The following is a 19,713-nucleotide window of genomic DNA, read 5'->3' as shown; positions in this document are numbered from 1 at the left end:
ATTAAGAAAGAGTGAGGAAACACCAGGATATATAAGTGTTATAAATATTACACAAATGAAAAAACACAATAAGGAATGGAGGACGTTGACATACAAATTAGGTGGGTGATCTGAGAAATGAATCCTTAAAATACTACCTGGTGTGAACAGCTAATGAACAATTCATGGATTAACTTCAAGTAATCTTCTAAAGCAAGCAAGTAAAGTTATTTCTAAATGCATGTATCTTAATGTTAAAAGTGAATATTCATAAATAGAAGCAGTATTTAATATTAATGTTTTAATAACAGCACTTTTCTACGAAAGTAGAAGTATGCTTAGCTTCAATCATGTAACAGTGGCTTGTGCCTTAGGGAACTATTCTTTTGCTAAAAATCAGAAATGTGGACATTCTTGAAACACACGGACCTTGATACAGTCTTTCCACTAGGAGCTCACTGCATAAATATACTTTGTGGCAATGTGGTTGCTCTCCAGAAGGAAAACACATGAAAGACCTTAAAAAAAAAAATCTATCACTTTTGAAAATGCCCAAAATAACCCAACAAACCGTACAAGCCATAAAGCCATCTTCTCTTTAAATCAAGACGTTGGCAACAGTAATGCATTTAAACACAAGGTCACTTCCTTTGTGGTCTAACTGAGGAAACTGCTACATAAGAACCTCGTGGAGCTTTGCATCTGAATACATTCAGATCATAACTACACTATCAGAAATTGAGAGTATGTCTGACATATTTCAAACTGACTTAACCAGGGCAAATTTCAGTCTCATTTAGGTCTTTCTTCACCTTACTGAGATCACAAGGATCCATCAGCACTGTTTTAGAATCACAAAGGATGGATGGGATCTGTCATCAACAGATGCCCATAAACCTGATGCTCAGCTGTATGTAGTTAAATAAGTCTAACTGGCAACATGACTGGCAACTGGAGACATCCAATAGTTTTTGATAGGCTGAAAATCACACCCTTGAACATACAAGGCAACATGCTTGTCATACTTGACACTAAATAAAGACATGCGTTTCAGTAACATTAATGCTATTAAATAATATATATACATATAATATACATATTAAATAAGAAAACGGTTGATAAAGCTGAATGTTCAAAACTGTCCTAGGACAAAGATACTTATATTCTTAGACCACCAGAGCAACATAAGCAGTGAGCCAGTTTCTCTCATCTACAATGAAGAACTTCAGAGCTTCATGGCAGAAATGTACTATCATTTTTTACCAAGGGCTGTACTTGTCTTCATGTCAGGGAAAATTTGTCTTTTATGCTCTAAAAGATTATCTTTAACATTCAAACAACGTACAAAGGAGAATGGTCATTTCATAGGAAACAGCCACACGGGGAAGTAGAGGATCTGATGTCTCTCATCACAAACTTTAACAATTGCCTTGTAGAAGCCAAGAGTAACGTGAATTTCACTCACTAAGGGTAAAACTGTTTTGTTATATCCCTATTTTGGGACAACATATACTGTTTGTAAGCACACTGTAACAAATATAAGTATGGTTCTGAAAAGTAACATACGAATTCAGACAGCTACTAAGGAAGTAAAAATATGAATGCAGCAAATGTAGCTGAAAGATTCTGGACTCCTTTTTCCCTGGAAAGTCAGACTGGATCAGACCCTTTACAACACAGAAGAGAATTAGCCACAGCAGCAAGACAAGACACAAAGCAAAGGGTGAGGTTAATTAATTAACTGGGAGAAGAGAGCAAATTTAGGGAAAAGGACTCTTAAAAACTTCCATGGGAGACAAAGGGGCACTTTCTGCTTTCAACACCCCCATAAACTTCAGGATCAAATTTCAGGCACACATAGATATATTGTGTTATTTCCACATTGAAAATACACGTAAAACATCAGTGCCTTCTACTGGAATAACTTTGGATAAATATGGTTCATCTAGAAAACACATAAACATTAAGAGAAATCACACTGTTCTATGACTAATTGTTTTGAACGATGTTAAGGGAAAAGGGGAGTATGTATATATTTATCCCTATGGAAGACAGAGTAGAAATAGAGTAGTAACATTTTGTTGCATTTTGTTTTCACTTATAATAAGATATGTGTATTTTTCATCAAAATACTGGATTGAGTTCACAATGTCTTAAAAAAAAAATATTATGTAATATATTGCTTTAATGGACCTGTATGGACATTGATAAAATCAGACCTCCCTCCAAAAAAACAGGCATTTAATGATGCTATGTGCTAACAGTGAAGAAAATATGTAGGTGTTGAAGAGGAATCACATGACAGTAATCAATTTTTTCTTCAAATTATTTCTGTTTCAATTAGGTGGAAACTTACGGTGATTTCCCTCATAAGAAGGGGATTTACTGACTGATAACTGTTATCTTTATAAGATAACTAAAAGCCTGAAAAGCTTAACACTGTAATTTATACAGTCTAACATGGTAGCAAAAGAGAGAAAGAGATTTTGGAAAAAAAACAAAAAACCCAAACACTACAGAATAAACACCAACTCTCTTCTGATAACCACCTTTAGAAATGCAAAGGAGCAGATTTTCAGCAAAACCATGGTAACGTGGTAAAACAAATCAATCTCACAATCAGTTTTCTTTAATGTTTTAACCAGTGGTGAACTGGTACAAAAAGAAGTTTTATACTGATAGCATCTGATGATGTTGGGAACATTACCCTGCAGAGTAGGGTGAGACTATCAGACAGAAAAGCTCGGATAACTTTGAAACAGGATGACATTTCGAAGCATGAAGTACAAGAACATGTACCTACAGCAATAAAAATCTCACAACCCATATGTGCTATAGACTGGAAACTCATCAGCTGGAAAGAAAACAGAGAAAGAGAAGGGCCTGGGGGCTTTATTTGATCATGGATGAATGTGGCCCATCAATGTGATGCAGTCATGAAAGACATTTGTGATCCCAGGACACACTAAGTAAGGTGCTTCCTGGACAGACTGGGAGGGATAGAAGACCGCTGAGCAACGTACAGTTGAAATCTCCTTTGGATTAATTTGATAGCTTTGGCCATCCTTATTTGAAAAGGATACATAAAAACTTCACAGAGGGTGAACTTCAACAGAGTTAAAGAAAGCAGTGTCTTATATGAAAGGAGCTTAGTGAAGTTAGCTGGTTCAGCACTGCAAAATGAAAGTGAAGAAGGGGACTGTTTTCACAAAAACAGTGAGAAGATAAATGTGAGGGATGAAGAATCCCTACTGAAGCCAAAGCAAAGTGGGCAACAGAACAGGCAAGTATAACCTGCCACCAGTATGTATGTGATGAAAACAAGCTGAGAGATTTTAACCAGGAGAAAAATGAAATTCTTGAAGAGTCACACAGTAAAGCAGGGAGAATAAAAGGCCTGTTTAAATTTAAGATGGAGCCTGATGAGGGTTGCAGCTGTCAACACTAGGCTCGAAGACCCAGGAGCTCCTTAAATCCAGGCCAAAGACATGCAATAGCTTTCAAACTTGATTCAAAGAAAGCAGCAAAACTAATCACTCAGATGCAAGGATTAAGCGTTCAGAAACTAATTCTCCTCTAGCCTAAATGAAAAGCAGTGATTCCAAAGCACTATGAATACTGAAGGAACTGAGCACCCTTCCCCTGTTCTCCAATGCAAGCGACTCCCTTTTAAGATGCTTCAAGGACAGTTTTACCCCTCAATCAATTCTAAAAACAGAATATTTCTTCTTTTTAGCTTAACATACATTTTATGAGTAGAACTCAAAAATCTGAGGGCTAACACATGCCTTAAAAGGTGCACAATTCCTTTTCACATTACAATGAAGCATCTCACATTTATGGCAATGATTGATTTCATAAAAATTCAGTAGATACAATCTTGATGCTGAATATCCCCAAGCCTGTAAAAATGTACACTGAGTAATAATGCATTGCTTTTATATGCAAGGCTAAAACACCAGAAAATACCTTTGATTCAAAGAACACCACCCACAGTAGGGATCCTTTGCAGATAAGCATTCTTGCTCGGAAACATATCTACCACAATTTGCAACTGGTATTCTTCTCACCTAAAACCAAAGAATGCAATAATACACTGAATTAAAATAGCCTCCAGAAACAAGAAAATTGAGGGTTACCATAAAAATTCTGACATCAGTCAAGCACGATCCCTTCAGAGAAGTTTCCTTATGGACTTCCCTCTGTCAGAAGACCTTTGGATAGAAATGTGTGGCCTATTTTACACACGCTGCATTTTGCCATCAGATGGTGAAACTCCTCTGACAATGACAATTTGGTTCTACTACTCAAAGGCCAGCATGGACAGAGTAATGCAGGAAAGTCTGATCAGCATAGTGAGTTATAGGGAACAATAGAAAGGAGGTTTATTTTATGAACAATGCTCTGCTTAGCAGCATAGTTTTCCTCTCATCAAAACTGAAATCTTTAAATGACTGATGAAGGTGCATTCAAAATGCATGCGCAAAACAAAATGCTTCTGTGTTTACATCAACATGTCAGGTAACTGCATGTGCACACCGGAACAAGCGCATGCAACTAGTCAGCATGCATGCAAGCAAATGCTCTTTCAATAAGCAAATATAGATAATTGTGGCTATATTGTATGTATCTATACTTGTACATTCAGCTTGAATATCCTAGTCAGCCATTTTCAGAAAAGGAAAGGAAAAAGAAAAAGAGAAAGCTGTTTACAAATACAATAATGTTATTAATAACAATGTTAATTAATAGTATTAATAAGAAAAATATTCCTGATTCAAGCCATTTGTTTACAAATTTGTAAGTTCCTATGTTTTGTGAACAGAAACAAGGATATGTAGCAGGTATGTATATAGGTATTTACTTTCTTCCAACCACAAATTGTAAAATTCAATTTACCTGCAGATGTGTGAAATAATATGCTCAGAAACTAACCAACATCTTAAACAACTAGCAATTAAAAACAGAAAACACAGCGTAGATGTCTCATTTAAGCTACAGGAGATAACTAGAGAAGCATGTACTCCTAAAAACTGCTGTTCCTCTTTAACAAGCTGCTCTTTCACCAGTGCCTAAGAAAATGGAAGCCTTTCCCTTGAATATTTACATATTTACATATTTTTGACTGAAATCTTGAAGGTTTCTGCGTATGTGATATGTGGTTTGTATCAGTCAGGAGTTCTCCCACCAACTTACCCACTCCCTCAGATGGCAGGCTATTATTTATGTTCGCTGCTGGAGAAGTGATCTTAATGTAAATAAAGTAGCCATGTGCTGGGGTAAAATCCCATCCTGTTCAGATGGCCCTCATGTTTTTCCTGACATTTTCCCAACTACTGGTGAGACAATGGAGCTTGCTGAGTTAATTCTCAGCAGCCCTGCTGCAGGACATGCTGCAACAACTGTGTGGGCTACTGGGAGCTGCTCTTAGCTTAGGATGTGCCTCTGAAGTGGGTACCCATGTGCAGAAGCTTACAGCCTCAGATTGCTCAGCCTCACCGTGTTAATCAGTTCTAATCGTGGAGTTGTTCTTTTGGTTTTTTGTTTGTTTGTCTGTTCACTCATTTGTAAAGTCTAGGCCTACCTGAAGATGATGACAACTTTATTATTGACTTCAGGACTAAAAATTCAAAGCCATCTCTCAAATTACGAGATTTCTCCACATCAGAAAATCCCCAATTGAATAACAAGCTCTAGCCTACCAATACCTGGATTACTACTTCAGAGAAACTGTCTCCATAGAATCTAGTTTTGTGTGCTACCTTCAGGCTCGATTCTGTATAATTCCAGACTCCAGGAAAAAAAAAGAAAAAAAAATTGACTCTCTTGACTGAATGACATAAAATAATCAGGGGATTAAGGGCCTTGCTGGATCAGAGCAAGAGTGGGCAGCACCATGGAAACAGAAGCTCTTCTAAGCTCCGCAGAAGTGCAACCAAAACTTAGAGAGCATAACCCGATCTTAAGCATAAAGCTGGTAACTGCAGCTTGGATGTTACGGTTTGGACTCTGACTGACCCAAACTGATACTTCATCTATAAATGGCAGAAGTCCTTAAAGCAGCAGTTTTTATTTGAACTTATTTATTTTTTTAGTGCTGTGCTTACCTTATTGGCAGAGAACAGATAGATGTAGTTACTATCTACTGGATCAAGGCGAAGTTTGGGAAAAATAGAGGTTTCTTCCTCAATTTCGTACAAAATCTCTGGGCAATTAGATTTCATATCCTCATTAAGAATAGCCTAAAAAACATGAGAGGAAATTATTCACAAACCCCCTTATCGGCATGTTAGTATTTTAACCCAAAATCTAATTTCTGTTCTTTCACTAACAACATCAGAGATCTCTGAGATGATTTACTGTGCCCTGATACAGTTCATGTGCTGCACTGGCTCTCGCGCTGCAGAAAGAAAGAGGAAAAGACCATCAGAACAGAATTCCTGCAACATACATAGCAGATATAAAATTTTGTATGCAACCTTCTACTGCTTTAGTGTATGAAACATCCCGCTCATTGAGTATGTTCATGATTGGTGCAGAAACTGAATATGGAAGAGACACCTATATCTCAGAGTTATATGTGTTAAATACTTCTATGAGTGGAGAAGAGTACTATTCTTCTGAAAAAAATGAACGTCGAGGCACCCAAAATGTAAATGTGGTCCTATGCTAGTAATTTGACAGAAGTTTCTTTGTGACTTTTCTGGGTATACATATAAGGTGGTGTTCCATCATATCTTGCCCAACTGTAGTTTTCTATCACCCTGCTCACCAAATTCAAGAGACTCAGAGATCACAGAAACTTTCATTTGCAAGTTAATAAGCATACTAACACAAATACAAGGTGGTTTTTTTTCCATAAACATGACTAAATAGGGTAGTATTCACTGTCTTCACTGTGCTAAGGAGACATGAAAGACTTTGATTTTATTTTTCAATATCAAAAGCACAGTTTTATCAAATGGACAAAAGCTTTTTAAGCTATTATACTCTTTTTCAACAGCATGAAAAAACAAAACAAAACAAAACAAAAAAACACCATAAAAGAGCCATCCTTTTCAACATAGACAGGAAATGCCCATTTTAGCAAAACTCAGAAGAAATTAAAGCAAACAATGATGTTTTGCTGAATGGTTAAGAAGTTTGAGAGTAAGGTAAGATGACTTTCATTTCTGCGTGATTGATTTAAACTATCTAGGTCAATTATTCAGAAACCAAGGCAAAATGGGCCTTGAACTTTCTAATGGACAGCTATTCATGTGACACAGGCCAACAAACCAGTAAATGTGCTGCCTTCCAGTGCTCCTCAAATCCACCAGTATTGAGTATTTCCACTGGAAAATGTTAAGGCATTCAGAAAGAGAGCGAATGCTCCTTTAAAAGTACATGATCCTTACAGGACCTTTTCCATTATTATCATTCAGCTGGGTTATCTGATGGAGGACTTCTAAGCTCAGAGACAACCACAGGACACAAACCTTCCAGTCAGGGGCTATAAAATGTGTATATTACCCATAGGATGTAAACCAGAGGGCCCTGGGAAAGTGCAGAAACCACAGAGCTTTACAAACCCATGGGGCGGTGCACAGGAAGGGGAGCAAGAGGGACAAAGAGGGGAATAGGTAGGAAAGAGTAGAAAGGGGAAGAAAAAGGCACGTCATAGGTAAAACTGAGACCATTAACACACTTGTCTGGCCAGGCCCTGTGCCTGATCACTGCTGCCCGCCCTATCTTCTCACATTTTCTATTAAATGTTTCCTTAACACCGTTTTTACATCTTTACACTCTTACATGTATGCCATGGGGCAGGAACACCGTGTATTCCCAAACTAGCTGCTGGGGGGCACTGGTGTGATGAGGTGGGTGCAACAGTTGAATGGGGGCTGTGGGTCAAAGCCCATGTGCCTGGTGCTGCCTGCCAAGGCAGGGCAAGTGTGCATGGATTCCCAGGCCTGGTGTGCTTGGGATGTGTGCGTGTATATAAACCTGAAAACTTCAAGCTGAATGTGCTGACAAATAGGCAACCTGTGAAGTCCAGGGCCTGTGATCCACACAGGGACGTAGGACAGGTCCAGGGGCTGTGCTGGTACTTGAGGGACCCATGAACTTCAAGTTGGACTAGCCAGCAAGCAGGCAAACCAAGGAGCAGTTCCAGGGCCTGGGGTCTAGGCAGGGGTGCTGAGCAGACAGGGCAGACACAGGGACTGTACCAGTATGTGAAGGACCCATGAATATGTGTATGTTTGTGAACCTAGAGTGTGCTGTGTGCCTTCTTGCACCAGTGAACTTCTGTCTCTCCCAGAAACGAATATGGAGTCGTGGCTCTGTGTGTTGGCATTATATGTGAATCATGTGCCTGGGCAGCCAGAAAGGCAAACCATACCCTGGGTACATCAAGCATGGCGTTGCTAGCGGGGCAAGCGAAGGGACTCCCCATTCCGCTCTCTGCTGGTGAGGCCTCAACTTGAGTACTGTATGCAGTTTTGGGCACCACGGGAGAAAAAGGCCATAAAACTATTACAGAATGTCCAACAGAGGGTTACAAAGATGATGAAGGGTCTGGAGGTGAAGGCTTATGGAGAGTAGTGGAGGCAGAGAGGCGTGCTCAGCCCAGTGCAAAGGAGCTGAGGAGAGGCCTGATGGTGGCTGCAGCTCCTCACAGGGAGCTCTGCTCTGTGTGACAGCGACAGGGACTTGATGATCCTCATGGGTCTCTTCCAAATCGAGATATGCCATGACTCTATGCTTCCCATTACTGATCATGTCAGTGCCCTATCTCTGGGAGTGCCTGTGTCTCTCTGGGATACGTACTCAGCTTTGCTGATGGTTGGACCAGAAAAGGGGAAAGCAGCAGCCACACCCCAGTCTGGGCAGAGACCCTTGGGTCCTCAAGCATTGGGCTGGGTCCCAGCAGTCAGACAGGAGTGAACTTGGACTGGAGTGACTGGAGGAGGCAGACATGCTTTTTACCTCACTTAACAGAAAATCAAAACAGGAAAATAAACGAAAGACAGAGTAACTGAGAACTCCACAGTCCATAAATTGATTACCGAGGGCATTAGCAGATTAATGAAATGTTTCCCTGCTCTTTAAGCAGGATACATAATTGCTTTTGAAAGTTATCTTGTTCTTCAAGGAGCAATGCAGCAATTACTTCATAAACAAAAAAGAAATAGAGATTCCAGGTGGTATATCTGCTCATAATGCAGCACCTAAACAATAGGATACACATACTTATTTGAACACAGTAGTAGTCGATGCAGAAGGGAGGAATTCCCATGCTCTACTTACCTTCAGTAACTGTCCATCATCTGTTCCCAGAAAGAGAACGATCTGATTTAAAACAACTGTGCCATAAACAGCCACTAATCCAGAGTGAATCAAGGTGGGTGACTTCTTGATTGATTGTACCTTCTGAAAATCAGATATAAGAGAAAACCATTACAAAGTTATTCACTTGTACTACAAAAGATTTATAAAAAGAAGAATCCCTGGGAAGATTCTCAAAAAACTCATCTATTTAAAATAGCATGGTAACATTTTTATTCTGGCAGTACTTCAGAGCAACATGTGATTGGAAATGGCACATGTAACTCCTTTTTTGTATACAGGGCAATTGGTCACATCCATGATAGAGAATACATGTACTGCAGATAAACCACTGATCTCAGTGGGACACAGACTTGGTCTAAAAGCTGCACACTAATTTTCAATATCCTTTCTCTTCCTTGGGACATAATGCTCTGAAACTATTCTGGACTGCCAGTACTTCTCAATGCAACCATTTTTTTCCATCACCTGACAGCACCTATCATACGGGCTACAGATATGCTCAGCAACCACATGAAAAGATATGCAAATGTTCTGGAGAAAGGATGTATTTCGAACACTCAGACTCTTTTCTCTTGCCAGAAAATGCAGAGCTTCATCCTCCCCAGTATGGTTTCCTGCTTTACACTAAAAGGAAGTTGAGACTTGCATACTACATAAATATAAAAATGATACCAAGCAGCACAAAGTTCAAGTCAGGCAGGACATAAATGTACTTGCACAAACTTCAAAATCAAATGTTACCTATAATTCTCTGACCAAGCTGGATAAAGTTAAGAGACAAATGCATGTAAGAAGCTCATGAAAGAAAACACTGTGTAGGAAATCCCTACATCTTGTAGAACAACGAAAAAAACCCATACCAAACAACCCCGATCTACCTTCACTGCAGAAAGCCAAGTGTGTAAAGGAAGCCCCCTCTGTGTGAGAGGTTGGGGGAAGAGCTCATGCAGGACAAGGCCTTTGAGAATAAGCCCATAGGTCAGTTTAAAATGCCCAGAATCTCAGCCTCAAGGGCAGGTTCTTAAACCTACAGGAAAACCCTGAGTGCAAGAACCTATTTTGCATTACTGCACTAGACAAAGTGTGAGAATGGACTATTAAAATCTACATTTTGCAGAAAGGTGAAGGCATTTCTCAAACTTATGAAGTCAACAAAAGACTTTTTTTTCAATAACAAAAAAGAAACAAATCTATAACATGGTAACAGCTGAATCCTACTCTCCTGCATGCTTGAATGCTGGCTTAACCCCAAAAGCCTTTCCACATAGAAATACATTTTTTCTGAACTGCAATCCTAAGTCAATTAAAATCTTTTTCAGTCATCTGAATTATTTTAATTAGCTTGCAAGAACAGCCATTTGGAGTAAAAGAGGACTTGATTAACTTTCATATTTAAAGATCTTTTTTCTTCTTTTTTTTCATGCAGCAGGAAGAAAACATAGGAACTGCCATGTACTGGCACAGAGTTTCAGTAAAACCCACTTTGGCATAAGATTCCAGTATCACAGAGGTCTCTTTTATATATGGGGAAGGAAAAGTGATTGCATGCATCAGAGGGTAACAAACTCCAGCACTGGTACACACAATGAGCCCTCGCTCAGACCAAGGAGGGAGGAGATGAAGTGTTCCAGCCTTTGATTACCAAGAGAGTTAGGATTTTTTCTCTCAGTGCTCTATATAGCAGTGCTAGGAAGACAAACCACCCCAGGTTTCCTGCAGACACTGTACAATAGGATCACAGAAGAGGGGAGGACTCACCCAGTCTCTGAAAAGCCTTGCTGCCAGATTTTATTTTGACCCACATACAAGTAAAATAACTAGTGTCATATCAGTGCATCTTCCTCATCTGACTGAGGAACCAGTACTGACAAGTGTGGAAGCCTCCTCCCCTCACTCCGCTTGCTAGAGGGAGGGTCAGCACGACATTGAGCTAATGTAGATAAGAAAAGGAGGAATTTAGATGGTGGGCAATCACAACAAAAATTGTCTTCTCCCTTTTGGAACCTATTTCTCCATTTCTGCCCATTCCCTCCAGGGTGCAGCTGCTGCTTTCACCCTTCTGTCATCCCTTTTCCACATGCATTTATTTTTTTAACAAGCCCTTTTACTTCTTCCAGTGTAACTAATGGGGTTACAGCACTGTAGGGCCTTCCAAAGCTTTTCTCTTTCACAGCAAAATCCAGCCCTAAAACACATTTACAGTCTAAACTTCTTTTATACTTGAAGAGCCATTCACCTCCACAGTCATCTACCCTGTAACACTTCCAGGCTTATACAGAAACAAGAAATGCAAACGAGAAGACAACAAATACTGCTATAGAACGTTGTTGGTTTTTTTTTAATTCTTCATTGCGCTCTTCTATTTTAATCTATTGTTTCCCAGAATCTTCACAGCCATAGGTAAGCCTACAGATTTCCTGAATAAATTTACATTTTTGCCTTTAAAATCAAGCTTTCTGTGCTGTTTGGTTATTGGCATTAAAGTTATTTTTATTCATTTCATATTTTGCATCTCATTTTCAGATTTCTCTCCATATGATTCCAGCTGCAGCAACCGTATTTACACTTGTCTTTCTGTCTCGATTTCCTCTTGATTCTCACACCTCAAAGGGAAGGGCAGCACTCTAGTTCAATCAGCTCTCAACATATTGCAGTTAGCCAATAAGTAAAAGGTAAGGGTTTGAGAATTCAGAGTGAACAAATGGAAGCAACTGTACGAAAGGACATAAAATTTGTGAACTCTGTATAGCAACAGTCAACACTACAGCAACACATAAATGTCTTTCCCAATGGGAGAAATCTCCTGGAACCTCATTCTGAAGGGACCACCCTTCAACCTCTTCCATCAATTTTTATGACGTCAGTGGGTAACAAACTTATATATCAATGCATGCTGTGAGCCTTTGTTATGGCTAAGGAATGAGGAGCTGATCTGTTGCAAAATTTCAACATCAGTTGTTTTTAATTTGTATACTGCATAGCAATGCTAGGAGAACAAACCATCCCAGGTGAGCAGACTGCAGAACATCAGGGAGGACAGTAGGAAATGAGGGTCTAAACAGAGACCCTGTAGACACAAAATCCTGACCTTCACAATGCAAGGCAGGAGGGACACTTGGAGGCTAGACCTGAGGAAAAGCCAGATTGAGGATTCTGAGACACGAGACAAGCTGGAAGCTTCTTGCAGCAGAAGAAATGTTCCTCCTCTGCCCCCAGCTCTGAATTTACAGGATCGGTAAAGTGCTCTAACAACAAATGAGGAGGGAGATCAAGCTCTATTAAGGAAGGCTTGCAAAGCAACTGGGCTTGAAATGAACAGTAACAGAAAGAGCAAGAGGAAGTGGTGGGTGACAGTGACTGGAGATTCCCTTCTGTGAGAGATGAAGGCACACATCTGTTAAACAGTCATGCTGCTAAAACAGGTTTCTTTTCTTAGGTTTCTTGCAGAGAGACTGCCAATGATGTTCCATCCCTTGGGCTACCATCCAGTGTTGCACACCCACGTGGACATCTAAGATAGTGCCTAGAGAAAATGAGGACTACAGAGCTCTGGAGGAGGGAGGAGTCCAGGTCTTATCAGTTCTACAGGATCAGTGAAAGGTGATGCTATGCTGTCCTGACTTTGCTACTCACAAACAAGAAAGAACTGACTGGAGATGTGATAATCAATGGCAGTCTTCTCTGTAGTAACTATGAAATCACTGAGTTCAGAATCTTGAGGGGAGTGAGGAAAGAACAACAGTGTACAGATGCTGCACTAACAGGCTTCAGCTAGTTCAGGGAAGTAGTCAGTGGGATCCCCCAAGAGGCAGCTTTGAAGGGCAGGGCTTTCAGGACAACCTGCTCCACGCACAAAACTCAGGAAAACAAGCAGACATAACAGGAGATGGGCTAGCTAGCAAAATCAATGTTCACCTTGTGTTGAAAATGGCAAGAGACATTATGAGCAACAAGAAGGACTTCTATTCTGTCTGTGGAATGAAAAAGGGGATGTTTCAAGTGGACGTGACTCCTAAAAAAATCATGGTGGGAACAATTAAGCAGAAGAGGTTGTTCAGAGAGGTTGTGCAGTTTCCATCCATGACGGTTTTGAGATCCAATAAAACAAAGCCCAAATCAAGTCTGTCTGACCTCAGAGCTCACCCCGCTGCATGCAGGAGGCTGAATGGAGACCTCCTCTGATGCTCCTTTCAATCTGAATGACTCTGTGGTCCCAAAGAAGAAAATCCTCTGCTCGAGTCCCCAGGCTCTCAAAAGTTTCCATTAAGAACACCTGGGAAAGCTGGATGAGTAAAAGCAACTCTACTTCTTACAGATATTGTGAGAACTACAGGTCTCATGTGACTTATTTCCAACACCAAATATGGACACTGACATTGAAAATTCACTGTAATTGGACAGAAATATTAACTCCAGAAATGTTAATTTGAGAAGTCTGCCAAACATCAGGTGAAATACATGGGAGACGACTTTACTACTGGAAAATTAATTGCAGGATCAATTTAGATATCAAATGATATTTAGAAGTCTGTAAATCTCTCCTTAAATAAAAGATTATTAATCATTTTTGAGTGAGTTACTGCACAAATTCAAATGTAATTTCTGCAAATTAATGGCCATGATTAAACTGATGCAACTGTTGACTTCAAAACCTGATTTCAGTCAAGCTTCCACCAGCCAATATTTGTCCCAAGACTCTACACTAAGCTTGATAAATTACGCAGCATATATCAATTCACATGTTTATCACCCACTGAATAACACAAAAAATCAGTGAACAGGCCGTTATCTACTTGTACCAAAGAGCAGACAAGAATTCAACAGAGCTGTCATTTAGAAGCTATCGCAGCCACTTTGCCTTTTTTTTAGGATTTTCTCCCTCAAATATTGTAAAGACTTTTATTTCCCATGCAAATTTTTCAACCACAAACCTAATTTCCAGATTTCTCATTGTGGGTAGGTAATTTCCTACAACTCTCTTCTGTCGTCGTTCTCTCATCTGAACACTTTTCCAAAGCATCTGCTTATCTGTGTTGTGCTAGATCCTGGGATCTCTATTCTAGCAGCTCCCTGTCAGTCACAGAACAGAAGGAATGGCTTTCTAAAAGCTCACAAACTACTGGAAGAAATTTGTGACAGATTCCAGCATGCCTCATATGTCCTGGCTAAGAATCTTCTAATTTATAATTGTAATCACTGAAAAAGTTTGTCAGTGCTCGGTCAAGTTTCTGAAAGGAAACTGAGAAAAAGATTTGGCTAATTCAGATTTAGTATCTATAGAAATCCTGAAGACGACGTGCTTACATACATGTAGTTTGTGCGATCAAGTCAGTTAACACATACAGCTCAACATCGCGTGCAAGGAGACATACACAAAATGAAGAGATGTATGGATCAGAGGAAAACCAACTAGTTACAGAACTGCAACAGGTTTTCAAAGTGTCACAAGTTCTGTTGTCTCTTGCTAGTTATGGATCATGTCTCTGGAATACAGTATTATATACCTCCAGAATAAATATTGCCAACTATGACAAAATGCTTTGTGTATGAAATGAAAGCAAATTTAGCTTCTTCTTATGGGCAGAGATTCCAAAGGGTTTTCAGCAGTCACATACTTTCTGATAAAGCTAGTAAGCAAAGATTTTAAAAATTACTCATTCTGAATGACAGACTCAAATCCTGCATTAAACCTTACTGCAAATGTCAGCACTGGCCTAAGTACTGATGCGAGACCAAAGAGATTACACACCTACAATGGGATCCTACAGGATGGCAGGCAATTTGGCTCCAATCCAGTGAAGTACTCCAGTTCACGCTAAACTTTAAATGCATGGGCATCTGCCCTGATGATGATGGAAGTACTTATATGCCTAAAGTTAAATATGCCCTTAAGTGCATTACTGGGCTGGGGCCAGAAAGCTCGGTACCTTATAGGAACAAGCTCACGGCGGAACATGCAGCAATAGCAGGGCAGGAAATTCACAAGCACAGACACCACAGAGCAAGGAATCCAGGAGCACAGATACCTCAGGTAAGCCCTGAGTGTACTACTGAGTCATAGTGCCAACACAGTGCAAACACAAGCAGCTGTGTGACAAGTGAAATGTTGTGCTTAAAAGTAATCAGAATAGTTACAGAAACGTGAAGAATGTAACAGAATCAGAAGGAAATCAAACTGCCACTAATCCTTAGCATATACTCTTACCATAAACCTCATTTCTGCAGTGAATAAATGGTATTTGCAGTTCCTCCACAAACTGTCAGGACATGTTCATGCACACATACCTCATCACATCTTGTCTCACCTCTGCAACTCAAGTGCATCTGGTGAAGATGACTAAGACATGCAGCACCCTATAGACATGACATCTTCAAGGCTTATGCTGAACAAGGTCCATCAGTCACAAACACCATGCAGGTCTTGCATTCCAGGCAATTATAACATCACAACACGTTCATCTGATCAGTATAAACAGTGTCTGCAAAAGACTAGACTTAAGGCACAAGGAAGCACTGGTGCTTGCTGTTATTTCTACGCACTCTCTAAAACGTGCCCTTGGCACTCTGTGCTACAAGGCACTCCTTTTTGGCCAGAACCCCTGCCAGCTGTGGCACACACGTGTCTGTATACCGTGCTGTACGCTGTCTGCCTGCCAACTCTGAGCTCTGCATGCTTCTGAGTCAGAGAAGGGTATGTTCCACTTTGTAGGGACTCATGATTTGGTGAGAGACGGTAGAAGGATCCGGGCTAAAACAACCCAGAAGAAGCAGCATATGGGCCTGTCATCTCCAAAATTACTCTGCATCAGCTTCGCCTAACCTTCTGTACTATAAAAAACATATTAAAGCTTAACTAGATACTTTTATTTCTGTGTTTATAAACTAAAAGCATATATCCTTAGCTTAAATAGGGAATATAATTAGTCATGTAATGTTACAGGTCATAGTATTACACAACACTCCGATGTCCCACTATCTCACAAAGTATTAAAACACCATCTTCCCATCAGTGGTAAACTGCATTCACTGTTGTGCCAAAACACCACGATTAAGGATCTCGCTGGAGTCAGGGACATAGTGTTAAGCAAATAACCACTTTGATAATCTTTAATGTTGAGATTCCTTGGTATAGTGCCCAATTATAACCTACATTCCCAGGAGGAAGACTGACCTTTTGGGATAGCAACCTTGGAGTAACAGGAGTCTGATCTAAATCAATCCTCTTGGAATGGGTCCAGAGGAGGGCCACTAAGATTCAGAGGGCTGGAGCACCTCTCCTGTGAAGAAAGGTTGAAGGAACTGGGCTTGTTTAGCTTGGAGAAGAGAAGGCTCCAGGGAGACCTCATTGTGGCCTTCCAATACTTGAAAAGAGCATACAAACAGGAGGGGGAATGGCTGCTTATGAGGGTGGATAGTGATAGGATAAGAAGGAATGGTTTTAAACTGAAACAGGGGAGATTTAGGTTAGATTTTAGGAGGAAGTTTTTCACACAGAGAGTGGTGACACACTGGAACAGGTTGCCCAATGAGGTTGTGGATGCCCCATTCCTGGAGGCATTCAAGGCCAAGCTGGATGTGGCTCTGGGCAGCCTGGTCTGGTGGTTGGTGACTCTGCACATAGCAGGGGGGTTGAAAGTATCTGATCATTATGGTCCTTTTCAATCCAGGCCATTCTGTGATTCCATGAATCCTTCAAGATGTGGGTTGCTCATTTTTGGTGTTTAGTCGTTTGGATGCAAAGGAGAGAGGTACACAGGTCAGACAGACACCAGCCTCACCTGACATGCATCACCTTACTCTGTGAACTCCCAGAGACTCTTCCAGAATTCCTACTGTAGGGATTGGAGAAGTGTTTATCAAGTATCTGCAGTCCAGCAAAGTTTCTCTTTCTGCTTTTGTAGGCTCAGAAAGAACCTTGTGAAGAAATCCCATAAGTAATTAGAAATAAAGAATACAGTTACAAATGCAACTAGCAGGCAGGTGTTTTGGGAGGACTTCACATTCATTCAGCAGGTTTGCCTTGTGACAGCACCATCACCGTGCAGTAAGTTTCACAATGGCACTGGATACCAACAATCTGGCTCTGGCACTGCAGTGACAGTTCCACTATGTACTTCAGCACAGTTAATTCATCCACATATGTGGTTCTTGTTCATAACTGCATCCTCTAACCCTAGCCATGGTTTTGCAATTCAGCAGGGAAATGAGCAGACTGAATCACATGTGCCCTCAGGTAGTTTTTATCTGGAGAATCTCTGTACTCTGCTCTGCTGTGGGCTAGATTCTGTCACCAACAAGAGATGGTAAAACACTTCAAGGAGTTTTCAGCAAACTCCTGCCACAAGAGAGCAAGGAGCCAGGGGTTAAGCTGCAGACCCCATGGACACAGGGGAAGCTGCAATAGGTCATGTCTTTTTAGCATTGTTCCTTTTACCACAACTCTGAAAAGATTTCTGAGAGTGACTTGAAAGCACACATGGGCCTTACAATAGCACCTGTTTGTCCCAAATTACATTTTTAGCCTTCTGAATTTCTTTTTTCCCTCATTTCTTGACCAGCTGCAGAAGCCGCAGTGAAGCGGGTGGTCTTGCCTCCCTCCCCATGTACAACAAGGGATGAAGAAGCTCAGAAACAGTGTTGCAGAAGTGGGTGACCAGGGGATCTCCAAGGGATAAGGCTGCCTGTGAAAATGTAACCACTGCAACAACAAAGATCTATGGCTATTGCTGCCTGCTGCACCACGGCTGGGGGCTGTGAGCCCTCCTGAGCACGGCCAGTCGCAGCAGGGCTGAAGAACACCCACCACTGAACAAGCAACCATAAATAACTCGTGAGCAGCGGGCAGCGCAACGCACACAGCCCAGTGCACAGGAGTCAGCCTGATGGGCTTTTTTTCATTCCTGATGTAGCTGCAATGACATGAGATGTGAATGCACAGAATGAGGTAGGAGATGCTCTGTGGAAAATACAATGAAGGATGAATGATCCTTGGCAGAAAAGGGCGCATGGAGTGAAAAACCCAAGACTGGGGCGTGACCCGGATGCTCTCAGGTGCTCCCCCAGACACGTCTTTCCCTAGACATAGATGGGAAGCACACTCCAGGATTCATTAAGGGATCACCTTCCAAGGAACAGGAAGCGCTGCACAGGCCCATAGGGCTGATGGAGCACGTGCTGATATTCAGAGCCTGGCCCAGCTCTGCAGTTCCCCTGAACTCCGTGTGCCTTTGGGTCTGTCTGCCAGGAGCACTCTGTGAATCATGCACACAGCACCACAAGAGCAATGGCACATGGGATGAGAAGTTAGTGAAACGATGCCCAGACTTACGCAGTTGGTCCCCGCGTAGAAGTGTGTGATGTACACACAGGTTGGATCCTGCAACTCTTCCATCCTGAAGATGCAGACGGCAGTGGAGTCCCAGGCCCTGTCACCGTGGTTGTGGTGGAAGACGCCCACCCACCAGCCCCGTCCTTCCTGGCGGATGAGGCTGGAGGAGATGAGGAGGCTCCTGCAACCACAGTCCAGATACACTTGGCCTTGCAGGTCAAAGCTGTGCTCAGAGCGATGCGGCTGATGCATGACCACCATGCTTGGCAGCTCTGGGTCCTTGTCCAGTTCGGCCTTCAGCCGGTAGTAGGGAAAGAAGAGGCGACCACCCCACCACAGCGCGTCCACGAAATGCAAAGGCTCCTTGTTGTACTTGATGATGTCCCACTCTCCGCGAGGCTGCAGGGTCTTTATGGGGCGCACGGTAATCGCCGCTGTTTCGCTCGACTTCGACGGCTCGCAGCCCGCGGGGGGCACTCGCCTGCCATTGTAGTAGGTGGCCGCCACCGCCAGGTACCAGTCGTCCGCTTGCTGGAAGACCACGCCGGCCGTGGAGCCGCGGGGCAGGCAGCTGACCACCTCGGTGCGGTTCAGGACCAGGCGGTAGTCCGGCAGCCGCCACACCTCGCAGCTGCCCTGCCCCTGCGTCCAGCCGGCCAACAGCTCGCCGTCGTCTCCGGCCTCGGTGTAGGTCAGCAGCAGCAGCTTGCTCCGCACGCCCGAGGGCTTCCCGCAGCCCGGCCCGCCCGGCGGCACCACGCGGCGAGACCGCGAAAGATCGGACCGCACCTCGTAGAGGCATCCGCCGCCCGCCACCAGCACGAAGCGGCCGCTCACCTCGACGTTGTCGATAGGGGCCCCGGGCAGCTCGAAGGAGCGGTGGCCGCCGGCGCCCGCCAGCGCCGCCAGGAGGGGCAGCGCCCAGCTGAGCGCGGGCGGCGCCGCCATGGGCGCGGGCTCCGCTCGGCGCCGCGGGGCGCCTTAGGTGGCGGCGGGCGGCGGGCGCCGCTGCGCCATGCTGCGCCCAGGGGCCGGGCGCCGCCGCCTCTGCCGCCGCCTCTGCCGCCGCATCC

At 42.5% G+C, this 19,713-nt stretch overlaps 1 protein-coding gene across 1 annotated transcript in view; it reads right to left on the bottom strand.

Moving 5' to 3' along the window:
- PLXNC1 (plexin C1) overlaps positions 1-19,588 on the bottom strand; it is a 68,106-nt gene extending 48,518 nt beyond the window's left edge. The window contains exons 1-4 of the mRNA XM_042889785.1: positions 18,641-19,588; positions 9,271-9,393; positions 6,087-6,221; positions 3,949-4,049 (exon numbers count right to left, since the gene is read on the bottom strand). Coding sequence (XP_042745719.1) covers positions 3,949-4,049; positions 6,087-6,221; positions 9,271-9,393; positions 18,641-19,588 — 1,307 coding nt within the window. The remainder of the gene's footprint in view (positions 1-3,948; positions 4,050-6,086; positions 6,222-9,270; positions 9,394-18,640) is intronic.
- Between the last annotated feature and the right edge of the window lie 125 nt (positions 19,589-19,713).

The sequence above is a fragment of the Lagopus leucura genome, unplaced genomic scaffold (assembly GCF_019238085.1).
Source record: "Lagopus leucura isolate 7727_CA_CO unplaced genomic scaffold, USGS_WTPT01 Super-Scaffold_100159, whole genome shotgun sequence".
Taxonomy (NCBI): Eukaryota; Metazoa; Chordata; class Aves; order Galliformes; family Phasianidae; genus Lagopus; species Lagopus leucura.
Note: the sequence above shows the minus strand (reverse complement) of the source record. Positions and strands in the feature narration are given on the sequence as shown.